The 22534-nt window shown below is 41.2% G+C and overlaps 1 protein-coding gene across 3 annotated transcripts in view; it reads right to left on the bottom strand.

Annotated features, from left to right (window-relative positions):
* The window catches only part of LOC109917538 (uncharacterized protein C7orf50), a 29391-nt gene extending 7256 nt beyond the window's left edge, over window positions 1–22135 (bottom strand). For 2 of the 3 annotated variants that reach the window (XM_048609790.1, XM_048609791.1), the window contains exons 1-2: window positions 21949–22135; window positions 2274–2479 (exon numbers count right to left, since the gene is read on the bottom strand). In XM_048609790.1, the coding sequence (XP_048465747.1) occupies window positions 2274–2479; window positions 21949–22068 (326 nt within the window). In that variant the 5' untranslated portion in view covers window positions 22069–22135. Of the gene's footprint in view, window positions 1–2273; window positions 2480–21924 lie in introns of all 3 variants that reach the window. The other variant, XM_048609792.1, reaches the window with a different exon arrangement.
* Window positions 22136–22534: the final 399 nt, after the last annotated feature.

Below are 22534 nucleotides of genomic sequence, written 5' to 3'. Positions count from 1 at the left end.
TGGCCTGCTGTGTTCATCCAGCTCCACACCTTGTTATCTCATACTCCAGCATCGGCAGTTCCTACTATCTCTTGCAGGTTTAAAACATGCTCCATGATACCAGATATCAAGTCCACATCACTTCTGCAACTAAAAATCCATTAGGACTGTTAGGCAACAAAACATTGAGCATCAATTCCTTCCTGCATTGACAACCTCATGCAGTATAGCTCCAATGAGTGCCTGGTATCCTCACTACCTGCATGTTACATGCTGACTTTGAAACTTAGCAGCCAACTTGCTCAGTATTCTGATGAAAGAGCACCGACCTGAATCATTAACACTATTTCTCTTCACAGATGGTGCCTGACCCACGCAGTTTCTCCAGCATTCTCTGTGCTTTTTTCAGAATGCCAGCATCTGCAGTATTTTGCTTTTATTCGAACGCTGGCCAGGACACTTATAAGACAATATGAATACACCTCTTTTATGCGGACATTTGAAATCCAAAGTGCATGTAAATATTTATATCCCAAATTAAATGATAAGCATTCCAATGAAAAAGCAGTGAAGTTTGACAAGCTACAAGAATGTGCTGTGTTACTGCATGATGAGAGCTCGGAAAACAGGCTGCCTGTCTGTGATGTGAGATTTATAATGAAATTAGTGCAGCCTCTCTAGGAACAAACCAGTCACAAATCTCCCAAGTTTATAAGCAGAAAATTTATTTCAAAACTAAAGTAAACCCTTTGGTGATTTATTTGGAGACTGTAATAAATTTAATCAACATCCTGACTTAATCCTGCCACAGTTTTTGTTTGTATGCGTAGCCTGGAAACAGTTTTTGCTTTTAAAAAGTACATCCTTTGTTTCCACTTAGAGAATTCTCTCACCCTTTTCCCTCTGAGGGTGTGCGCTTGGCTCAGTATCTCCACTAGTATTACCATAGAAAGAAAAACTTGTATTTCTATACAGCTTTTCATGGCCTCACAGCCAATGAAGCACTTGTTGAAGTAGAGTCATTATATTTTAGGAATGAGACTGGGCACTTTCAACTTGGGTCAATGCACTGAAAAACAGCTCATAAAATTATAGAAACCTTACAGTGCAGATAGAAGCCATTTGGCCCATATAGTCTGCACCGAGCCTCCAAATAGCATCCCACCAGACCCACCCTAACCCCATAACCCCGCATTTACTATGGCAAACCCACCTAGCCTGTATCTGTCTACTGGGACCCTACTGGCAATTTAGCATGGCCAATCCACCTAATCTGCACATCTTTGGACTGTTAGAAGAAACTACAGTACCCTGCAGAAACCCACGCAGAAATGAGGAAAACATGCAAACTCCACACAGGCAGTCGCCCAAGGCTGGAATGGAATCTGAATCCCAAGAGCTGTGAGGCAGCAGTGCTAACCACTGTGCCACCATGCTGCCGTAATGGATACTAATTAGACCTCTCAGGATATAATCAGCTCATTGCTATACGATTTGGAGATTAAATCAGCAAGTGTTCATCTTGTTGGCGCAACACAAGCTAAGCATGAACACAGCAACAGAGAACAGTGGGTGTGAGCCTTTTATGCAATTGTTAGGTGTTGCCATTGGTTCAGTGGCAGAATTCTCAATTCTCCCTCGACCAAAATCACCAAAACAGATTATCTTATTGCTGTTTGCAGGAGATTGCTGCACACAAACTTGACTGCCATATGTTTCCTGCATTACAACAATGAGATATTTCTGAAGTGCTTCGATATCCACTGAGGCTGTGAAAGGTGCAGAGTAACAAGTTCTTTCTTTCTTGTGGTTACATGCAGAAAGACAGAAATACCAACCAGATTCACACATTGACAAACAGCAAAATCTCCTGGGAAAGCGATGATACAGTGAATGACTTCCCTAGTCCCAGTTAGCCTTGTTTGAAAAACTGCTGATTCTATCATACAATCAACCATAGGACAATGCGAGTTCAGGCAAAATGTGGATTTTCATTGCTCAGAATGGGAGCATAGTTCCTTAATGGATTGTTAACCTCAACATCAGACTATAATGGCTTCCCTAGCCATGCAAAAATAAAAAAAAGTAGACAAATTACACTCTGAATATTGGATTTCTGTTTTTCTACAGAAATGTTGTTAGTTTCACTTCACAACATGTGAGTTTATAAAATGAAGTTTATGCTGGGGAAGGATCACTAATGTTATCAATAGTAACACAAGAGACTGAGTACAGTTGGCAAAAGTTCACCTGATTAAATGACTGTCAAAATAAAGGGGAATTTTATCTGTTACCTTGTCAGATATTCAAGTGCAAGGTCGGATGCTGATGGCTCCTGAGGTTTCACTTTTTCTACTAATACACCAGCTTCCCTTAGCAGCTGTTTATCTTTCTTTTTGCGCTCTTTCTTCAGTTTCCGTTCAATCTTTCTCTTTTCTTCTGCTGTGAGTTCCTCCTGCTCCTGCTGCATTGGCATTTCCATCCTTTCATCTTCAATATCCTGATGATCACAGAACAGTAGATTTAATTCAGAAAATGTCTGAATTATTTTAGGGGTAGCACTTAATAATCAGATTCTAACATAAATTAAGGTCGCTATAATTTGCCAATGGTCCTTCAACAGCAGCTTCCAATCTCGCAACCTCTTCCACTGAGAAGGTGTGGGCCAGCCGCCCCTTGGAAACATTAGCCCCTGTAATTGTATACCACTCCGACTTGCACATGCATCAACACCTCAAAATCCTGTCACTCCCTATTTAACAGCACTATGCAAGTGACTGCACAGGTTCAAGACAAAAGTTCAAAACCATCTTCCCAAGGGCAATAAGGGATGAGCAATAAATACCAGCTTTGCTAGCAAGACATATATCTCAAGGATAGTTACTAGGATAAAATACTATTAACACATCTCAATTATAATCTGCGGTGTTTCGACTGTCAGTTGCTACTTCTGGTACAATTCTTCTTTTTCATAGAATCTCACACAGCACAGAAGAGGCTATTCAGCCCATTCAGTCTGTACTGACCTACCTACAGTAATCTCACTGTCCAGCACTTGGTCCAAGGTCTTGAATGTTGTTACATTTCAAATGTTCATCCACATAATTTTTATAGGTTGTGAAGTTTCCTCCTTTACTACTCTCCCAAATAGTGTATCACAGATTCTTCCAACCCTCTGGGTGAAAACATTTTCCTCAAATCCCCTCTAAACCTCCTCTGTTTCACTTTAAAATTATGCCCCCTCATTATTGACCCTTAACTAAAGGGAACTGCTGCTTCCTGTCCATGCTCCTTAAAGTCTTATATATCTCAATTGGGTCTCCCCCTCAACCTTCTCTGCTCTAAAGAAAACAACATGAGCCTGTCCATCCTCTCTTCATAGCTAAAATGCTCCATGCTAGGCAACACCCTGGTGAATCTCTTCTGCACCAGTGTGATCATATCCTTCCTATTCTGTAGTGACCTGAACTGCACACACTACTCCAGCTATGGCCTAACCAAATTCTTGAAGAACTCCAATATAACCTCCCTGCTCTTATAATCTAATCCATGACTGATAAAGGCAAGTGTCCCGTTTCTTAGCCACCCTATTAACCTGTATGCCACCTTCAGAGATCTGCAGACAGGCACACCAAGAACCATCTGTTCCTTCATTGAGTACTCCATTGCATTGTTACTTCTTCCAAAGTGCATCACCTCACAATGTTCAGATTTCAATTCCATCTGTCCATCTGACCAACCCATCTATATCATTCTGTAACCGATGACCTTTTTCCTCACTATTAACAACTCAGCCAATTTTCATGTCTTCTTTGAACTTACTCATCACACTCCCCCCAAATTCTTATCTATATTGTTTGTATTAATTATGACTTAGGTATTCAAAGATCCAGCACTGGTCCCTATGGTACACTGCTGCACACAGGGCTCCAATCACACAAATAGCCTTCTACCATAGAGTTGTACAGCATGGAAACTGCTCCTACTGTCCAACTCATCCATGCTGACCAAATATCCTGAATTAATCTGGTCCCATTTACCAGCATTTGGCCCATATCCCTCTAAACCCTTCCTATTCGTATACCCATCCAGATGCCTTTTAAATGTTGTGATTGTACCAGCCTCCACCACATCCTCTGGCAGCTCATTTCATACACGCACCACTTCTGACTCCTAACCCTAAGCCAATTTTGGGTCCACCTTCCCAAGTTACCCTGAATCCCATGTGCTTTTACCTTTTTTAATCAGTCTCCCATGTGGGATCTTGTCATAGGCTTTGCTGAAATCCATATAAACTGCATCAACACATCAACTGCACTACCCTTAGCAACACACCTGATCAACTCTTCGAAAATTCAATCAAGTTTCTTAGTCATGACCTTCCTCTAACAAAGCCTTGCTGACTATGCCTGAACAAACCCAGCCTCTATAAGTGGAGATTAATCCTCTCCTTCAGAATTTTCTCCAATAGTTTCCCTACCACTAATGAGACTCACTGGTCTGTAGTTCCCTGGTTTATTGCTACCACCCTTTTTGAAACACAGAACCACAATAGCTGTCCTCCAGTCATCTGGCACCTCTCCTATGGCCAGAGAGGCAATTAAAATTTAGGTCAAAGCTTCTGTAATTTCCTCCTTTGTCTCCCACTGCAGCCTGGGATACAACTCATCTGGACCTGGGGATCTGTCTACTTTTAAGCTTACTAAAACCTCCATTGGCTTCTCACTCCCTAAGTTAATCTGCTCAAAAACCTGACAGTCTCTCTCCTCAAATTCTGTACCTACAGCATCCTTCTCCTGAATGGAGACAGAAATGGGCAGCACAATGGCTCAGTGGTGAGCACTACTCTGTCACAGCACCTGGGACCCAGGTTCGATTCCACCCTCGGGCAACTGTCTGTGTGGTATTTGCACATTCTCCCCGTGTCTGTGCGGGTTTCTTCCGGGTTCTCCAGTTTTCTCCCACGGTCCAAAGATGTGCCGGTTAGGTGGATTGGCCATGCTATATTGCCCCATAGTGTTCCAGGATGTGCACACGAGGTAAATTAGCCAGAGGTATAGGGTAGGGGGTAGGTCTGGGTGGCATGCTCTTCAGAGAGTCAGTGTGGATTTGATGAGCCAAATGGCCTGGTTCCACACATAAGGATTCTATGTTTCTATTGGAAGTGAAGCACTCAATTAACATTCTACCAACGTCCTCCAGCTCCATACACAGATTGCCCTTTTGGTCCCTAATATCCCCTACTCTTTCCCTGATTACCCTCTTCCCTTTCATATAGTTACAGAATATCTTGAGATTCTCCCTAATTTTGCCTGTCAGTGTTTTAATGCCCGACTTTGTTCTCCTAATTGCTTTTTTTAAGTTCCCCCAGCACTTTCTATACTCTACTAGGGTTTCAATTGACTTCTTCCCTTTGCAACTGCTAGAAGTCTGTCTTTCCCTTCGTATCCAGTCATGAATATTCCTAGGCATCGAGAGTTCTCTGGGCCTGTTGCTCCTGCATTTCACCTAAAGCGAACATATTGAATCAGTACCCTCCCCATTTCCTTTCTGAACACCCCCACTGTTCTATTGTAGATTGGTCCACAAGTAGCTGTTCCAAGTCTATTTTGACCAGATCCTGCCTCATTTTAACTAAACCTGCCTTCCCAATTGAAAATCATTTTTTTTTGCAGGCCATCCTATTTCATTTCCACAACAAACTTAAATCATACTGTATAATGGTTGTTATTCCCAAAATTGTCCCATACTGCCCCCACCCAACCACCTGTCTGACTTCGCTCCCCAGAATCAGGTCCAGCACTGCACCCTCTCTTGTTGGACCTTTTACATGTTGACATAAAGAGTTTTCCTGAATTCATTACAAGAAATCTGCCCCCTTTGAATCTTTTGTGACGATACCATTGCTTTAAGAAGTGTATTTCATCCTGGTTTTTTTTTTCAGGAAGAAAGGTTGAGACAGAGGTGTCAAGCAGTCTGCTCAAAGCCAATAAAGCAAACAGCTTGTGAAGCCTTAGGGTTTTTTTTTTAAGTTGGAACAACAGAAGCAGCCTGAATAGGTGGGGTCAAGCTCCCACAGAACCAAGATTTTTAGCTTTAGCTTTCAGTAGTTGCTGGGGTCTTGAAGCTAGATGTGAAAGCTCTTATTCCTCTGTTTGTCACAGCAAAGAGCTGGGGCAGTCTTCCTGCTATTAGAATTGCATTTAAAACAGTCTGTTTTACTGAATATGCCATTGCCAAGAGTGTATTTATGGCATGTTACCATACTGGAACAGTTAATTAGTAGTTAATATATATACTATTTTATTAAGCATTTCAATAGAGTTACAGTAAAGCCAAATCTATTTGTTTATTTTTATTTTGTCTGTATTTTAATTGTAGTGTAAAAATAAAGCGTGTTTCGCTTAAAGTCCAATCAAATTACATCTGGAATGCAAGGCCTTACACTTAACTTTAAAATAAGAAAAAGTTAAGGTCTAGTATATCTTCTTAATATATTTTGAGGGAGTTTGGTCTAGTCCATAACATTTTGCACTTTGACTATTCTAATTAATGTTGAGGGTGTTCAAAATCCCCTAATATAATTAACCTAGTACTGTTATATCACAGAGTATTGTTTGCATATCTGCTCCTCTATTGCCCCGGTTTGCAGGTCTACTAAACACTCCCAGCAATGTGACTGCCCCTTTTTATTCCTAAACTCTGTGCACAAAGCCACATTTGTAGGTTCTTCCAAGATATCATCCCTCCTTTTCTGTAGCAACTGACTTCTTAATTAATACTGCAACATCACTTCCTCTTCTGCACCCTCGCATCTTACCGGAAGATTCTATTCCCTGGAACATTGAGTCCTGCCACTTCTTCAACCACATCTCTGTGATGGCAACAATATCATAGTTTCATGTGTCAATCCAGGCCCTTAACTCATCTGTCTTACCTATAATAAAGGTAAGGTAAAGTCACCAGAGTCTTACCAGACCATAGGGCTGCTCTCTCATCAGAGAGGGATGGCAGGTGGTGGTTTAACCTGAGAGCCACCATGTCTCAGGCAAGGGGGGAGGTTGAGAAGGGGAGTCCTTCATGGTAACCTGAGCTGGTGAATCCACACTCTTGGCATCACTCTGCATTGCAAACCAGCTGTCTAGCAACTCAGCTAGTCCTAGCAGTAAAGTAGAGGCCACCCACCCTCACCTTACATCATTGAATCTCAACAAAATTGAACTCACTCTTGCCCTGGTTCCTTTCCTGTATTATGCTGTGTGCCTATACACATTTGGTGTCTCCTCCCTTTGAAAACTAGTTTAAACGCCTCCCTGCAGCACTGATCCATCCTGTTCTGTTCAGGTACAGTCTGTCCCACCTGTACAGGTCACACCTTCCCCATAAACAGTCCCAGTAATCCAGGAATCTAAAATCCTCCCTGTTGCACCATGCTTTGAGCCACGCATTCATCAAATTGTGTCAAACAACCTTGAATAATACACAAATGACAACTCATTCATAATGGGAACAAGCCTGTGTAAACAGAATAATTGCAGCCATGGTGTTAAACAACATCCTCTTTTCACATTTTTATTAAAGATTGCAGCTCAACAAAGTAACCCATGTAATAGCTACAAAAGTCCAGTATTAATGAGAGGCCTTGCACTTTCCAAAAGGTAAACAGTTCTCTTCAACTGATATTATAGCAAATCATGGAGCTTGATAAAGAAATGTAAAAAAAATCACAACTATAACTATGTCTCTGTTTGAGCAAACCTATTTCACCAACTATTGCAATTATTGGAATCTATGGCGAATAGGAAATGGCTCGCAAAGTACATTCACACTGCTGATAGTACTTCAGAAATGTTATCAGTTTATGTTGCAAAATATCCGAAGACGAGTGCCTTATTGACAGGTTATATGGGATTTACAAGCCACCTGTGCAAATCTGTTTGGAATGGATTGCCCCATGATTTCAGTGCAAATCAGACTAAATTGCTGCTTAATCCTTTGATGGTAGGATTGAGTTTAGATTAATGTACACAGGTATTAGATAGGCAGTGACTGAGTTCTTAGTGCTATCAGAGGTCATAGTGCCGTTAAGCCTATGCTGCAACCACAGTAGGGCAAATTTCAAACAAAGCCTCTCAAATAAGATTTGTATCCAATTCTGAATGCATCTTTTGATATATTTCTGTTGAATGGCACTTATTAAATTAAAATATACACTCCACCATCTGGTGAAGATGGAGGAGGACAAATTACTCCTGAATTTTAAAATTTGAGTTATTTGATGCTCTTCCTGCCAACATGTGACAATTCACTGGGAGCAGGTTTTGGCTCGAAGCTGCAATTCCATTCAAAGACCATGAGGAAAAGAAAGAAAAGATATAAGGAAAAAATTAAGAGTACATGGAAGATAGAAGAAGCCACGACTGATGTTTTGTCGAGGAGATGGGAGAAAATTAAAACTGATATGTTGCAGTGATTGGTGACCAACCAGTAAGGTTATTTTCTTTTGTTATAAAAATCAATGAAAATACAATTAATTGTGAGGTATAAAAAGTGCTTTAAATAAATATTTTCATTAAATTTTTAATAATAAAGTATTCAAACATTCTATAGGAGTGGGATTCCGGCTTTCCATCCCTTTTTTTTAAATACATTCAAATGGTGTGGGCATCACCGGCAACGCCAGCATTATTGCCAATTCTTAATTTCTCCTGACAAGCCTTCTTACACCACATTATCAATTGATGAAGTTACTCCATGGTACAGTTAGGTAGGATTTTCACCCAGAAATATTGAAGAAACAGTAATACGGTTTCGAGTCAGGATGATGGGTGACTTGGAGGGAACACAGTCCTGTCTGCTGTTCTTGTCTTTCTGAGTGATTGAAGTCTTGCGTTTTGGAGGCACTGTTAATGAAACTTTGGCAAGTTGCTCTGGTATACCTTGTAGATAGTACACACCACTGCCACAATGCACTGCTAATGGAGGGAGTGACGTTTTGTTGGGGAGGATAGGGTGTTAGTCAAGTGAGTCACAGTGTCTTGAATGGTGAATATGGTTGGAGCTGCACTCACCTAAGCACATGGGGCATATTCCACAATATTTCTGATTTCAGACACATGTATGGAGAATCAGAAGGTGAGTTACATGTCACAGAATTCCCAAACTACTCTATATTATATGTATACTGTTGCTCCTGTTATGCTTCTGGTCAATGGTAACCCCAAAAATGTTGATGGAGGGGAATTCAGCAATAGAAATTCAATGTGAATCAATCAACATGATCGACGCAGCCCAGTTAATTGTTTCAAAATGTAAGCTTTTAAAGACATAACAACTAAAGATGATCTTTTCATCCTTTTGCCCTTAAAGAGAGAACAAAGGGTGACGATAAGAAAAAATCAAGAAACTGGTTTGTATCACAACCCATGGTGCACAGCCGTGCTTGTAGCCAATGTTGCATTTTTGCAGGAATGATCCTGACTTCCACCCATTTGTCAATTATCACTGCATAATCCACCAGCAGGCTTCAGCAAGTAATGTTATGGTCTTTTCTCATGTCACAAAAGTAATTGTTAAGATTGTAAACTTGATTTGAGTAACAGTCCTTCAGCATTACTTGTTTAAATCCTTACTCTTCAAACTTAATGCAGCCTATGTTGAACTTATCCACCATGTTAATGTCAAGTCAAGGGAATACCCTGAAAAGACTTTTCTTGATCTGATGCCTGAAATCATCAATTCTCTTAAATAAAATGTGCATCGAGTTGTCAGATAATGCATGGTTGCTGGACTTTGAGTTCCTTACAGATGTAACATCAAAACTGAAGGAGGTGAATGAGGAACTGCAGGGAAAGGAGGGAGACTTGGCACATATAATCAGTGCCACGAATGCTTTCAAATTGAAGTTGGGTCTGTGGTGCTCCCAATTAAACAATATAATGCTGCAATACTCACTGAGTCTGGAGAAAATATTAGACAAAGACAAAGAAAAATAGTTCCAGGCAGAAAATGCCAATGCAGAATTAACGGAGGATTTTAACAGGCAATTTCCGGAATTAGATGTGATGGAACACATTATCGTGTTTTAAACATTGGTGGGTTGACAAATTCCAGCAGATGTTTGATTTACAAAGTAGTGGAGTTGATATGAACATAATTACCACGCAAAATGATATTGAGCTGAAAGGGACAATGACTTTTGGGAACTCATCAACCCCTCTCCTAATATCCTGTGCTTTTAAAGTCATAGCTTATGTTGATTCTACATTCCTCTGTGAGACAGAGTTCTCCCTAACAAAGATAATCAAGTCCAAGTGTCACAGCCACCTTACAGATACCTGTTCGATGGCCTGTATTCAATGTGCAGATCATGTGCAGTTACAGATGTCAAACAAAGGCTTGGTAAGTAGAGGACAAAATGAAGAATTACATATACCATGGTTTTGGGATTCACCAGACTGATTCCTGGGATGGCAGGCAGGTACATGAGGAAAGACTGAATCGACTGGGCTTGCATTTGCGGGAATTTAGAAGAATGAGGGAGAATCTCGCAGAAACATATAAAATCCTGATGGGACTGGACAAGATAGATGCGGGAAGAATGTTCCTGATCACTGGGGAAGTCTAGAACTAGGGGTCACAGTCTAAGAATAACAGGTAAGCCATTTAAGACTGATGAGGAAGAATTTCTTCTCTCAGAGAGTTGTGAACCTGTGGAATTCTCTCCCACAGGAAGCTGTTGGGGCCACTTCATTAGATATATTCAACAGGGAGCTGGACATGGCCCTTGCAGCTAAAGGGAACTAGGGGTATGGAGAGAAAGCGGGAGTGGGATATTGAGATTGCATGATCAGCCATGATCGTATTGAATGGTGATGCAGGCTCGAAGGGCAGAATGGCCTACTCCTGCACCTATTTTCTATATTTCTGTGTAATTTATATAGCACTAAAAATTAACCATTTATTCTGCATCTTCTTTGGGACGGATCCTGGATTACAAATTCAAAAGGTGATTGCATGCTTAAAACAGTTGGAGATCACTGTTCTAAGTAGTAGAGGTGGCATGTTTGGAAGGTATTGTCAAAGGAGTGTTGCTATGTGCATCTTGAAGATATTGCACACTGCTGCCACTGTGCAACATTGGTGAAGGGAGTAAATGTTGAAGGTGGTGAATGGAGAATTCAGCAATGGAAAACAAGAAGGCTACTTCAGTGTTGCTTGAGCTGCACCCATCCAAGCAAATGGGAAGTATCCCATCGCAATCCTGATGTGTGCCTTGTACATGGGGGACAGGCTTTGGGAATACAGGAGGTGAATTATTTGCCACAGAATTTGTAGTGTCTGACCTGCTGTTGTAGCCACAGGATTGATATGACTCATGCATTCCTCCAGGATATTAATAGTGGGGAGTCAGTGATGGGCAATGACAGTTAAATTCTCTCTTGTTGGAGATGGTCATTATCTGGCCCTTGTGTGGCCTTATGGCTTAAAGAATATCATTGATGAAGCAGGTGAAGATGAGTCGGCCTAGGTCAACAACCCAACTCCTGAAGCAATGTCCTGTGCTGAGATGACTGGCCTCCAACAACAAAAATATCTTCCTTTTTGCAAGGTATGATTTCAACCAGTAGAGAACACATACTTCCAACCCAAATCTCAACGTTTTCAGCTCTATTAGGATTCCTATCACTCTGAGAAATGCTGCCCCGATGTCAAGGATGGTCATTCCCTCTTTACCTCTGGAATTCAGCTCTTATGTCCATGTTTGACCAAGGTTGTCATGAGGTCTACAGCTGAGCAGTTCTGCTAGAACTGTGGATCAATAAGCAGGTTATTGTTGGTAAATGCACTGGATAGCACTGTCAATGGACCCTCCAACACCTTTGCTATTTCAGTTTAGACATTTAAATTTATTACGTGATAGACAGTTTTTTTGGATTAGCTTTCATTATTAATCATCTGATACCATTGAAAGGATGCTGGCATACCCTTTCTTAAGTTACATAACTGTTTACCTTTGTGTGACATAGGCTTATGGATGAGACCAGTGTGGAATCACCAGCAGTTTGGTTTGAGTCATACATGGTCGTTCTCCTTTATAAGCTGAGGCACAGAATACAAGACCTGGGAGATTCTGCATGATCTGCGTTCATTTCACCATAGTTTGCAAATTGTGCTTAGTTCTGGTCAACACATTAAAAGCAGAAGATTTACAAGGATACTACCAGAACTTGCCCAGTTTAGCTATGAGGAAAGGCTGAAATAAAAAGAGAAAATGCTAGAGAAATTCAGCAGTTCTGGCAGCATCTATGGAGATGGAAACAAGAGTTAAACAGAGTTAAAGCTGGAGTTGTTTTCCTTAAAAACTGAAGAGCTGAGGGGTGAGTTGTATAAAATTGTGAGGAATGACCCATTTACCTTTGCAGAGGGGCAAACAACAGCACGCCTAGGTGTAAAGTGATTGGTGAAAGGATTAAAGAGGATCTGAGCAAGCATTATTTCACCAATGAAACCACCAGAGGGTAGTAGAGTTCTGGATCTCATGGCCTAAAGAGGAAGAAGCAGGAAGTCTCACTACATTTAAAATGCACTTGAATGTATACTTGGAAGGCTGGTAACCAATATGTTACAGACCTTGTGCAGAAAGATGGTTTTAACCTCGTCATTGACTGATATGAAAGATGGGCTGAATCGCCAATGTTGATTTTCTATGTAAGGTTTTTGCTTGGAAGATCAGCAGGGATTGGAGTAAATATGGAAAATGCATGGTCATCCACATCATCAGGAAAACAGAACAGCAGAATATTAATTAAATGGAGATAAACTACAAAATGCTGCATAAAGGGATTTGGGGATCCTCAGATATGCAGCACCAATTGTTAGAATGGAAATACAGCAAGTAAGTAGAGAGGGAAATTGAAATGCTGCTGTTTATTGCCAGGGGGATGGAGTGTAAAAGTAGGGAAGTCTTGCTATAATATGGCCTTGGTGATATTTCATCATGAATTATAACGTCTTTACACAAGAAGGGATACACTAGTTTTGAAAACAATTCAAACAAGGTTTGCCAGGCTGATTTCTGGAATGAAGAGGGTTGCTGATAGGGAAAGGTTGAGCCTATACTGACTGGGGTTTAAAAGACTGCAGGGTGATCTTATTCAAACATGTATGGGACTTGGCAGGGTAAATGCTGAAAGGATGTTTTCTGGAACTTGGAGGGGAGGGAAGGGTGGACACTGTTTCAAAGTAAAGTATCACTCCTTTAAGGTGATGATCAGAAGAAATTTCTTTTCTTAGAGGGGGATTAATCTTTGGAATTTTCTATGCCAGAGAGCCATGGAGACTGGGTTACTGAGAATTTTCAAGGTTAAGTTAGACAGATTTTTGATTGACAAGGTTTTGGCTGGGCAGGCAGGAAAGTAGAGCTAAGGCCATAATCAGATCAGTCATAATCTTAGTGAATGGCAGAGCAGGCTCAAGGGGCTTATTTGACTACTTTGGCTTCTATTTCTTAGGATGTTATGAACATTCATTGGAGGTTGCCAGTGTAGCACTAGTATACCCTGGGGAAAGTCATCCAACATTCTGCTGTTGGTTGGTGTGTAGCTGTTTTGCTGAAACTACATGTCCACTTACTGCAAGACTGGATTTAGCTATGAAGCCACACACAACGGAATAATCCCACAGACACACTCATATTTAAGGTTCACTTGTAAATTCTGGGTACTTGTGTAAGGGAGTCAAAGGTAATTGGGGAGAAAGACAGGAAAGTGGAACTGAGACCACAGCCAGAGTAGCAGTGCTCTTACTGAATGGTGGAGCAGGCTTGAATAGCCAAATGACCAACTCCTGCTCCTAAGTCCTGTACACCGCAGGATCATCCCTCCCATAATCAGGAAGGACAAGAACAGAGAAAGGGGAAATTTGATAGATGTATTCAATATCATGAAAAATGTTGAAAGGGTCGGAGAACATGTTTTCAGAAGGGCCAATAACCAGAGGACCCAGATTTAAAACGACCAGCGTAACGAGTGAGATGAGGAGAATTTGTTTTTACATAGCAAGTATGTTATGATGTGCCAAAACAGGCAATGAGAACAGATTCAATAATACATTTCAAAAGGAAACTGAAGGGCAACCATTTACAGGGTTAGAGGAAAGGAAACTGGTATTGGATTAACTGATAGTTCTACCAAAGAACAGGCACAGTGGGCTGAATGAATTCCTTTTCTGGGCTGGATCATTCTATGAAAACACATGGTGTAGTCCAGGCTGTAAAACCCATCTGCATAATTCAAATTATCTGCAACGTCCTGATGTTTCCATGTGTTCTTCATGCAAAGGTTTTAGCAGTCAAGAATACTACAACAGAACATCTTCATTCTCTTAAGGTGCTGAAAAGATTATATATGAGCCCTCTGCACAAGCCTCCAGCAGGGTGCACTGAAGAGCAGTGCGCAGTGGCTAATTCTTTTCAGGGTCACAACTACATCACCACTCTGACTGACCGCGATTAACATGGCAGAGATTAGGGATTGAAATTGGTAGTAGCGGCCCTCTGGGCAGAATGCAAACCATGCATGGAATTTATCTACTGCGCCATCAATAAGTTTTGTGTTCCCAAATGGTTTTTGTTTGGTGGCTGGAAACTGATCCAAATTCTGGCATTTGTCAGTAAGCTGTGAATAGCTGCCATGAGATTTAATCACTGTTGTTGCAAAGTAATGGTGCTGGAATCAGTTAATTTTCTATTTCTGGACACTGACTAACAAACCAAGGGTTTAAAAGATGGCCACAAATGTCACTAGGTTTGTTCAGCACATACCCACCATCTGCCATTTTTCTGGCCAAGGAAAGGAGAATATAAATGATGATCAGCAGATAACTGGCTGCCCTCACAGAAACCAAATTCAGCAAACTGTCAAATACATTTCTGATTTCTATGATTGCTCGTTTGATCTTGTGTTTTCTGAAATTGGTCCAGCATGTTCAAGCCAACTGTGTAAGATATCCCAGTCTGTGCAAGAGTCAGAACTGAAGTAACTCTACAGAGGCCAATATCCCGTCACCAAGTCATCCCCGTTAGTGACATGTGAAGAGTTCTTGACACTGATCCAGCTCCCTCAGAGCCAGTGCTCATGGTGAACAGAACATCTCACCCTCCTGTTCATATCTGTCAGCCAAGGCTCCCTGATTGGACCAGATTAACAGCCCCAATCAGGGAACTCATATTCTATAAGGTGGACCTGGCTGACCTCATTACAATCACTACATTCCTCCCCCTCTAAGTCTGAGGACATAAGCTGGTACTTTTTTTCTGTAGCTCCTCCTGGGGTGTTTTAGCACCAGGTCAGGTTCCTCCAACTCTGCCTCTCATATGGGCAGCACAGCAGCTTGCCTCTTTCACCCAGAGTGTCTCAAAAGAAATTCATTCTCCTCTTCAGATGGTAAAGACACCAAGACAGCATCATCCACTCTCACCATCTCAGATTCCAAGGTATCGTCAACGCTTCATGGAAAGGGAGAGTTCATGGGTTCTGGAACAGTCAGAAAGGCTATCGAGGAGCTGGGCACATTTTGTTCCTGCACCATTTGCAAGTTTGCAGCTTTCATATGGTCCACGTGCTTGTTCAGGACCATTGCACCTACCCGAACTTTATACATCACTGGACGTGACCTCACATCAACCATGCCTCTTACCCATGCAGGGGAATTCCCATGATTCCAACACCAAACTTCATCCCCTAAAGTAAATTGTCTCTCTCGCTTTGCAGACTCTTATGTCTGGCATTGGAGTTTCTCATTTCATTTCATCCTCTCCACAAGTCCAGGAAGATCAGATTTAACCTGGTGCGGAGTCTTCTCCTCATTAGCAACTCTGCTGGAGCCATCCCTGCAGTTGCCCAAGAGGTGGTCCTATAATCAAATAGGAACTGGAACAGTTTGGTATCAAGTGAAGCTGCAGGCTGTTTCTTTAAACCTGCCTTCAAAGTTTGGACTGCTCTTTCTGCCACACAATTGGATGATGGATGGTGTAGAGTTGTCCTTATATGACGAATACCATTCAACTTTAGGAAATACTCACTGTTGGTAAACGATGGTTCATTGTCTGTAACCAACACTTCTGTGAGACCATGTATTGCAAAAGACATGTGCGGTTTTTCTATCGTCATCCCTGTGTTTGATGAATAAACTGTATGCATGTCCAGCTACTTTGAGTGGGCATCCACAATGACTAAGAACATTGAACCCGTGAAAGGACCTGCATAGTCAACATGTAACCAAGTCCAGGGTATACCTGGCTGCTCCGTGGGGGAATGTGGGGGAGCTGCTGGCAGTAATTTTTGTCCTTGTTGGCACTCTGGGCACTGCCTCATCAACACAGCTGTGTCTGCATCCAATCCTGGCCACCAGACGTAATCTCTTACCAACATTTTCATTTTGGAAACCCCTGGGTGACCCTGGTGGAGCTCAGCCATTATCTGGCAGCGACCTTTGCAATCATTCTTGTTTTCCATAATAATATACCATCCTCTACTGTGATCTGGTCTCTCCGGGTCCAAAAATGGTTTCAATTCTGATTGTGATGTCCCTTTGGTTTTCCCCATCACCACCAGCTGTTTCAGTTATGCTAGGACGGGATCCTTCTCCGAACAAAGTCTGATATTGTCAGCTATGACTGGAAGTGTGTCTAGAAAATGTAAAACCATTACAGACTCTTCCAGTGATGGTACCACCGGCGGTGTATCTGCCAGCGGGAGGGGACTCAATGCATCCACATTTGTTACTTGGCCTCCCAGACGGTGTTCCAACTTGTAATTAGACACACGGTATTCGAGCCCACCGCAGAATTCGGCCTGAAACTATGGGTGGCACTGCCTTACCCTCTTTAAGTAGACCTAGCAGGGATTTATGGTCTGTTATTATTGCAAATTTACATTCATAGAGTTATTGGTGGAACTTCCTGACTCCAAATATGATCGCCATGCAATTGCCTTCACTCAAGTAGTGTCCCCCAAGCTCAGTCAGACTAGAGAGGGTGTCTACTTCCATCAGAATACCCTGCAATTCTTATGTTCCACTTGCCACATTTTCCAGTGATAAACGCAGTTGTATTCCCTGTTTGAAGTCTGGTTGGGCTTCAGCTAGTAGGCGCTTTTGCATGGTTACATCATTAATCCCACATACCAGTCTCTCAGCATCTCACTAAGGGTTAAACCAAAGTCACATGCCTCTGCCAGTCATCTTAATCTCGTCAGAAAACCTGATACAGATTCTCCTGGTTCTCGAATTGCCAAGTAAAACCAATAGCATCTCAGAATTAGAGGTGGCTTGGAGTCATAATATTCCTTAACTAAATTTGTCAACTCTTGAAAGGTTCAGTATCTGGTGCCGTAGGGGAAGTTAGGCTCCTAATAACCGAAAAAGCTTCAAGTCCACAAGCTATCAGGAGCATTACTCATTGCTTTTCATCTACCCAAATGTCATTTGCTCAGAAAAAAATAATGTATTCTTTCCACATACTGATCCTACTCTCATCGCCACTGAAATAACTCCAGAGAGGTCAGTATCTTGTCACCAAGTCACCCCTTATTTACATGTGGAGAGTCCTTGACACTGATCCAGCTCCTTCAGAGCCATCTCTCAGAGTGAACAGAGCCTCTGAGATTCCAGTTTATACTTGTCAGCCGGAGCTCCCTGATTGGACCAGATTAACAGCCCCAAACGGGAAACTTGCACATTATGAGGTCCACTTGGCTGATGTCATTACAATCAGAACAATCTCTACTCACCGTCTCCCCAAAATTGCCCTCTGACATGTTTGAATGAGCTGAGATTTTTAACCCATCTTCCACTATTCTGTTTATGCTGCCTAACCAGCAATTATTCCATGTTTGTATTTCAGATTTCCTTGTTTCTTTTTAGTTTAAAGTAGTTGGGTAATTTAAGGGACATCACGGGTTGTCCACCTGCTACCCCTGAGTTATATGCAGTTCCCAGCCCTTGAAGCCCAGCCTATTTCAAGAGGGAATAGAATTCATGTCTGAGCGACATCTATCACCTCCTCAGGACTTGCAAAAGGCTTAGAGTCAGTGAAGTATTTCTGAAATGTATGATGAGACACAGAATTAACGTTTCAGGTTTGTGTCACAGACTTGTCTTCTTTCTTGCAGTTCTCTATTCCAGATTAATAATTCAGCAGAAAGCCTTTAATGAGTTTAAAGTAAAGGTTTATTTATTCTAACCCAATTAACCTGAATTAACACAGTGTCACACACTTGGCCTCACATACACACTTTACTAATTACAGTTAATTCAGTTTCTGATCTATACTTCTCAACTTCCATGTGGTAGGTCTGTGGTTCCTTGAACAGATTTGACAATTTGGAAGTTGTAGTGAGGATCATACAAAACAAAGAGTTCACAGCAGTCTGTGAAGTTTCTTGTACCGCTGGCTCTCAGGTGAGCTTTTAAACTGTAACTTTGGCTACTTGATGACTTGCAGCTCGTGATCAATTTGGACTTGCTGATGACTATTGGTTCTGATGCAAGTAGCTCTTAAACTGATTTTTAAACATCTTGTAAACACATTGTTGCCTCACCAAGTGACTTTTCATAAGTTCATGGTATTTTCCAAATAAGGTGTTGCGTTCATTTGATTCCATATCCTGTGTCGTGGGTTAACATGCCTGAGGCCCACCAGTCTATGCTGGATGGGGAAGGCCACCATAATAGTCACTGAGTTTTGTCCACTGTGAAACATAGAGACAAACAGTCTGGAAATTCCTACAGTTCTTTACATGCTGGCTCAGTTTTAAACAATGGGATGTATGAATTCCCCAGTTAAATGTGAGATATTTAACACCTACGTCCATATTTAATCAGATAATTACCAGATACTGGATGCAGTCTATAGACTGAATGCCAAAAATCACATTGTTTACGGCAGTCATCTTAATAGATTGTTTGTGTTGAATTTTTATGAACTTTTAGTCAAAACTTATAATGCCTTTGAGTATGACATCAGACCAATGTGATGAAAGGCAACTGACCTGAAATATTAACTCTTTTTCCTCTCTCCACAGATGCTTACAAACCAGCTGTGCCGTTATTTCAGATATCCAGCATGCACAGTATTTTGCTTTTGTGCTTTGGAAGTGTGACCACTGATGCACTGCAGAGAAACACCATAGCTAATTCTTGTACAGCGAGATCCCACAAACACCAATGAGAAAAAGGGCCAGATGTTTACATTTAATTCTTATTGTTGACATCCCTGGTAGAATGATTGAAGCTTAAGCTATTGAAAGGACTGTATGTAGTGATATTGCCTAGTGGGCTGATTCTATATCAAGGAACAAGTAATCCAAAGTAATAGGAACTGGAATTTAAAAATGTTATTAATTGTTGCTAATCACATAGATGGGCCACAAAACTAAAAGCTCAAGACACCAGCTATTAAAGCCAATGAAAGTGGCTGACAATATAGGAAAGGGTGTTGTCCAAGATCAGACTTGAGTGCTGCAGTTATAGCGAAAGACATTCAGTTGAGCAGGCACATGTTGCAAGCTACAACACAGTCCAAGAGGTTATGAAGGAATTAAAATGAGGATAATATACTAAAAGAAGCTGCTTCTCCATGCTGAAGACAAGCCTTTTCCCAATTTAAAAGAGAAGTTTAGCACAGACCAGGGATAAAACTTAGAATTTTCTTATTCTGTAACACTCCATGGTTAGCACCTAATTAATCACCAAGAACTGCCCTTACTACAAATATTTACCAAGAACAAAAACACAGTGAATTACCAGTACGATAGAAGTAACTGTGTATGTAATTAGATACACATATTACAGTGAATTTGTGTTTACGGCTGGAGAATCACCTCAATTAATCGAATGGCAGAGCTATGCTCTTTGCTCGCCCACTGCTGCAAACTCTAGTCCTTTGCCATTGATTCCATCCCTTCCCCATGCCCAACTTTCACCTGAAATAAACTGATCACAACCTCTGAGATAAGTCTCAGGTTCCATATCAGGTCTATCACTAAGAACATTTAATTTTATATCTCGGAACAAATTACTGCAGATGCTGGAATCTGTACTGAAAACAAAAAATGCTGGAGATCATGGTGGGTCAGGCAGCATCCATGGAGACAGAGCAAGTTAATGTTTCGAGTCTAGAGGACTCTTCCTACCTATACCAGACTAAGCCTATTGCAGCTGAAAGGCCATATATATCAGCACTCAGCTTCCAACCATTCCAACTCACTGCTTGATGGCCCCTTCAGTTCTCCACACTCATAAACTCCAACGTCTAAAAACCTGGTGCATATGTCCCAAGCTAAGTCCCACTGGGCTTCATATTGGCTTTCAGCAACCTATGTTGATTAGCCCCAGTTCCACAAATGTTAGCATTTTTCTAATTTTTATATCTCTCCATGGCTTCATCCACTCCTACATCAATAACCTATATACCTTCCCAACCTCTACACACCTCCGACTTCTTTTACCATACCTGCTCCCAATGATCCAACCCTGGCAGCAGGGCAGTCTCATTTCCATTTAAGAAACTCTTTTCTTAAACCCCTGATCCTCTCTCTACATCCCATTCGCCACCCTCCCACCTTAAAAACGTTTAGTCACCCACTTGAATATTTCAACATTTCAAGCTACAAGGTATTTTTAGTCAACGTAGAAATGTGCGATAGCATAGATAATGGCAAAGTATTATAAAATATTAATATGACTAAATCATATAGTGAATTCAAAGAATACATTAAATTTAATGCAGAATCATCAGATATTCAGCAGCTGTAAACTAAACTGTCACATATCAAATATATTATGAACATAGAAACAAGAGTAAGCCATTTCAGTTCCTTAAGTTTGTTCCATCATTAAATAAGATCATGGCTGATGTATAATCTAACTGTTACACATCTTCGCTTCAAATTTTCTAATATATTTGATTAATAAAAATATATCAGTCTCTGATTAAAGCTAACAGCCGAACCAAAATACAGTTTGAAACTGCTACCACCTTTTGTGTACAGAAGTATTTGTGAATTCCACTCTGAAAAGTCTGACTCTAACTTTAAAACCCTGTCCTCTAGCTGTAGACTTTCCAACAGGTGGAAATAGTTAGTATTTACCCTTCCTTTTCTTGAGGACTTCAGTCAATCCAAACTTTAACATTGTAAATGGTAATGAATGTAACCTCATCTGTGTAATCTCTTTGTAATTTAGTCCAGCTTGCTATCATTCCAATGTATCTATGTTGCACAGCCTCTGAGACCAACATATCAGTCCTTCAATGTGGTGTCCAGAACTGCTGACAGTACTCCAGGTGTGGTTCAACCAGCACCTCTATCAAGGCCCCAGCTTGACTTCTACATCCTTGGGTTCTAGTCTTCCAGTCTCCAAAAACCTGCATCTGTTAACATTTTTGATTACTTTCTGTACCAGTTTGTGACACTCTAATGATCTTCATGCAAAGTCCTCCATATCAATATTTTAAAAGTTAAAGTCTTATCTTCATATAGCAACTTTCACAACCTTAGGGTGGTTCAAGATACTTTTTTAAAAAAGTTTCACTATTACAATAGGAAATATAGCAGCCAATTTACAAACAGCAAGACCCACTAACAGCAAAAGCAGATGATCTGTTTTTTAATGACGTTGGTTGAGAATATTGGCCATCACACCAAGGAGAAATCCACTGCCGTTCTCTGAAACAGGCCTGTGCAATCTTTTAAACGCTTTGAGTGGTGGACAAGGCATGAGCCTAAAATCTCATCCAACAGGCCACACCTCTGACAATGCAACACACCTTGGAGGTAGGGTACACTAGACTAGATTTTATGTTCAAATCTCTGGAGTGGAACCTACACCAACAATCTTTGGACTCAGACATGAGAGTTTTGCACTCTAATTCACTGAACTCACCACGCATTGCGTCACACCACCCACCTCAAGCATGTACAAATTGTCACGTATAGGGTTGCAAACAGGTCCATTTTTCAGGCAGTTCTTTTTGGGGGGGGATCTATGGCAGCTGCTGTGCTGTAACAATCTCCGAATCCCCAACATAACGCTGTTGAGAGGGCACAGAATGATTGCAGTTGTCTATCCCTTGCACAACATTCCTCGGCTGGAATGAAATGTTAGCACACTCTATGCAGTAGAGACCCCTTCTCTACCTTCAACCTAAACACCCCCATGCACCCTACACCGCCAATCCACGCCCTTCTCCAAAACTGCACGCGTCAAAATCTGAAAACTATATCCTGATCCTACAGCTGCTGTTTTCTCAAAACAAGTTGCTGCATCCTTTCCTAATGAGGAGAGTCATAAAAATGTCAAACACTTGACAAAGAGCTCTTAATCGGCTCCGACTCGCCCTCGGAGGCATTTTAGAAACAAAAAAGCAGATTTATGTTTTTTTTCCCCCTTTTACTGTGTGGAATTCCGTCCACAGTCACTACTTGGAAGGGTCCCCTTACTCTTTCATTTCTTCCTTTGCTTCCTAGATTTTCCTTAACAACTTTTTTCCCCT

Source organism: Rhincodon typus, chromosome 21 (genome assembly GCF_021869965.1).
Source record: "Rhincodon typus isolate 14 chromosome 21, sRhiTyp1.1, whole genome shotgun sequence".
Lineage (NCBI taxonomy): Eukaryota > Metazoa > Chordata > Chondrichthyes > Orectolobiformes > Rhincodontidae > Rhincodon > Rhincodon typus.
Note: the sequence above shows the minus strand (reverse complement) of the source record. Positions and strands in the feature narration are given on the sequence as shown.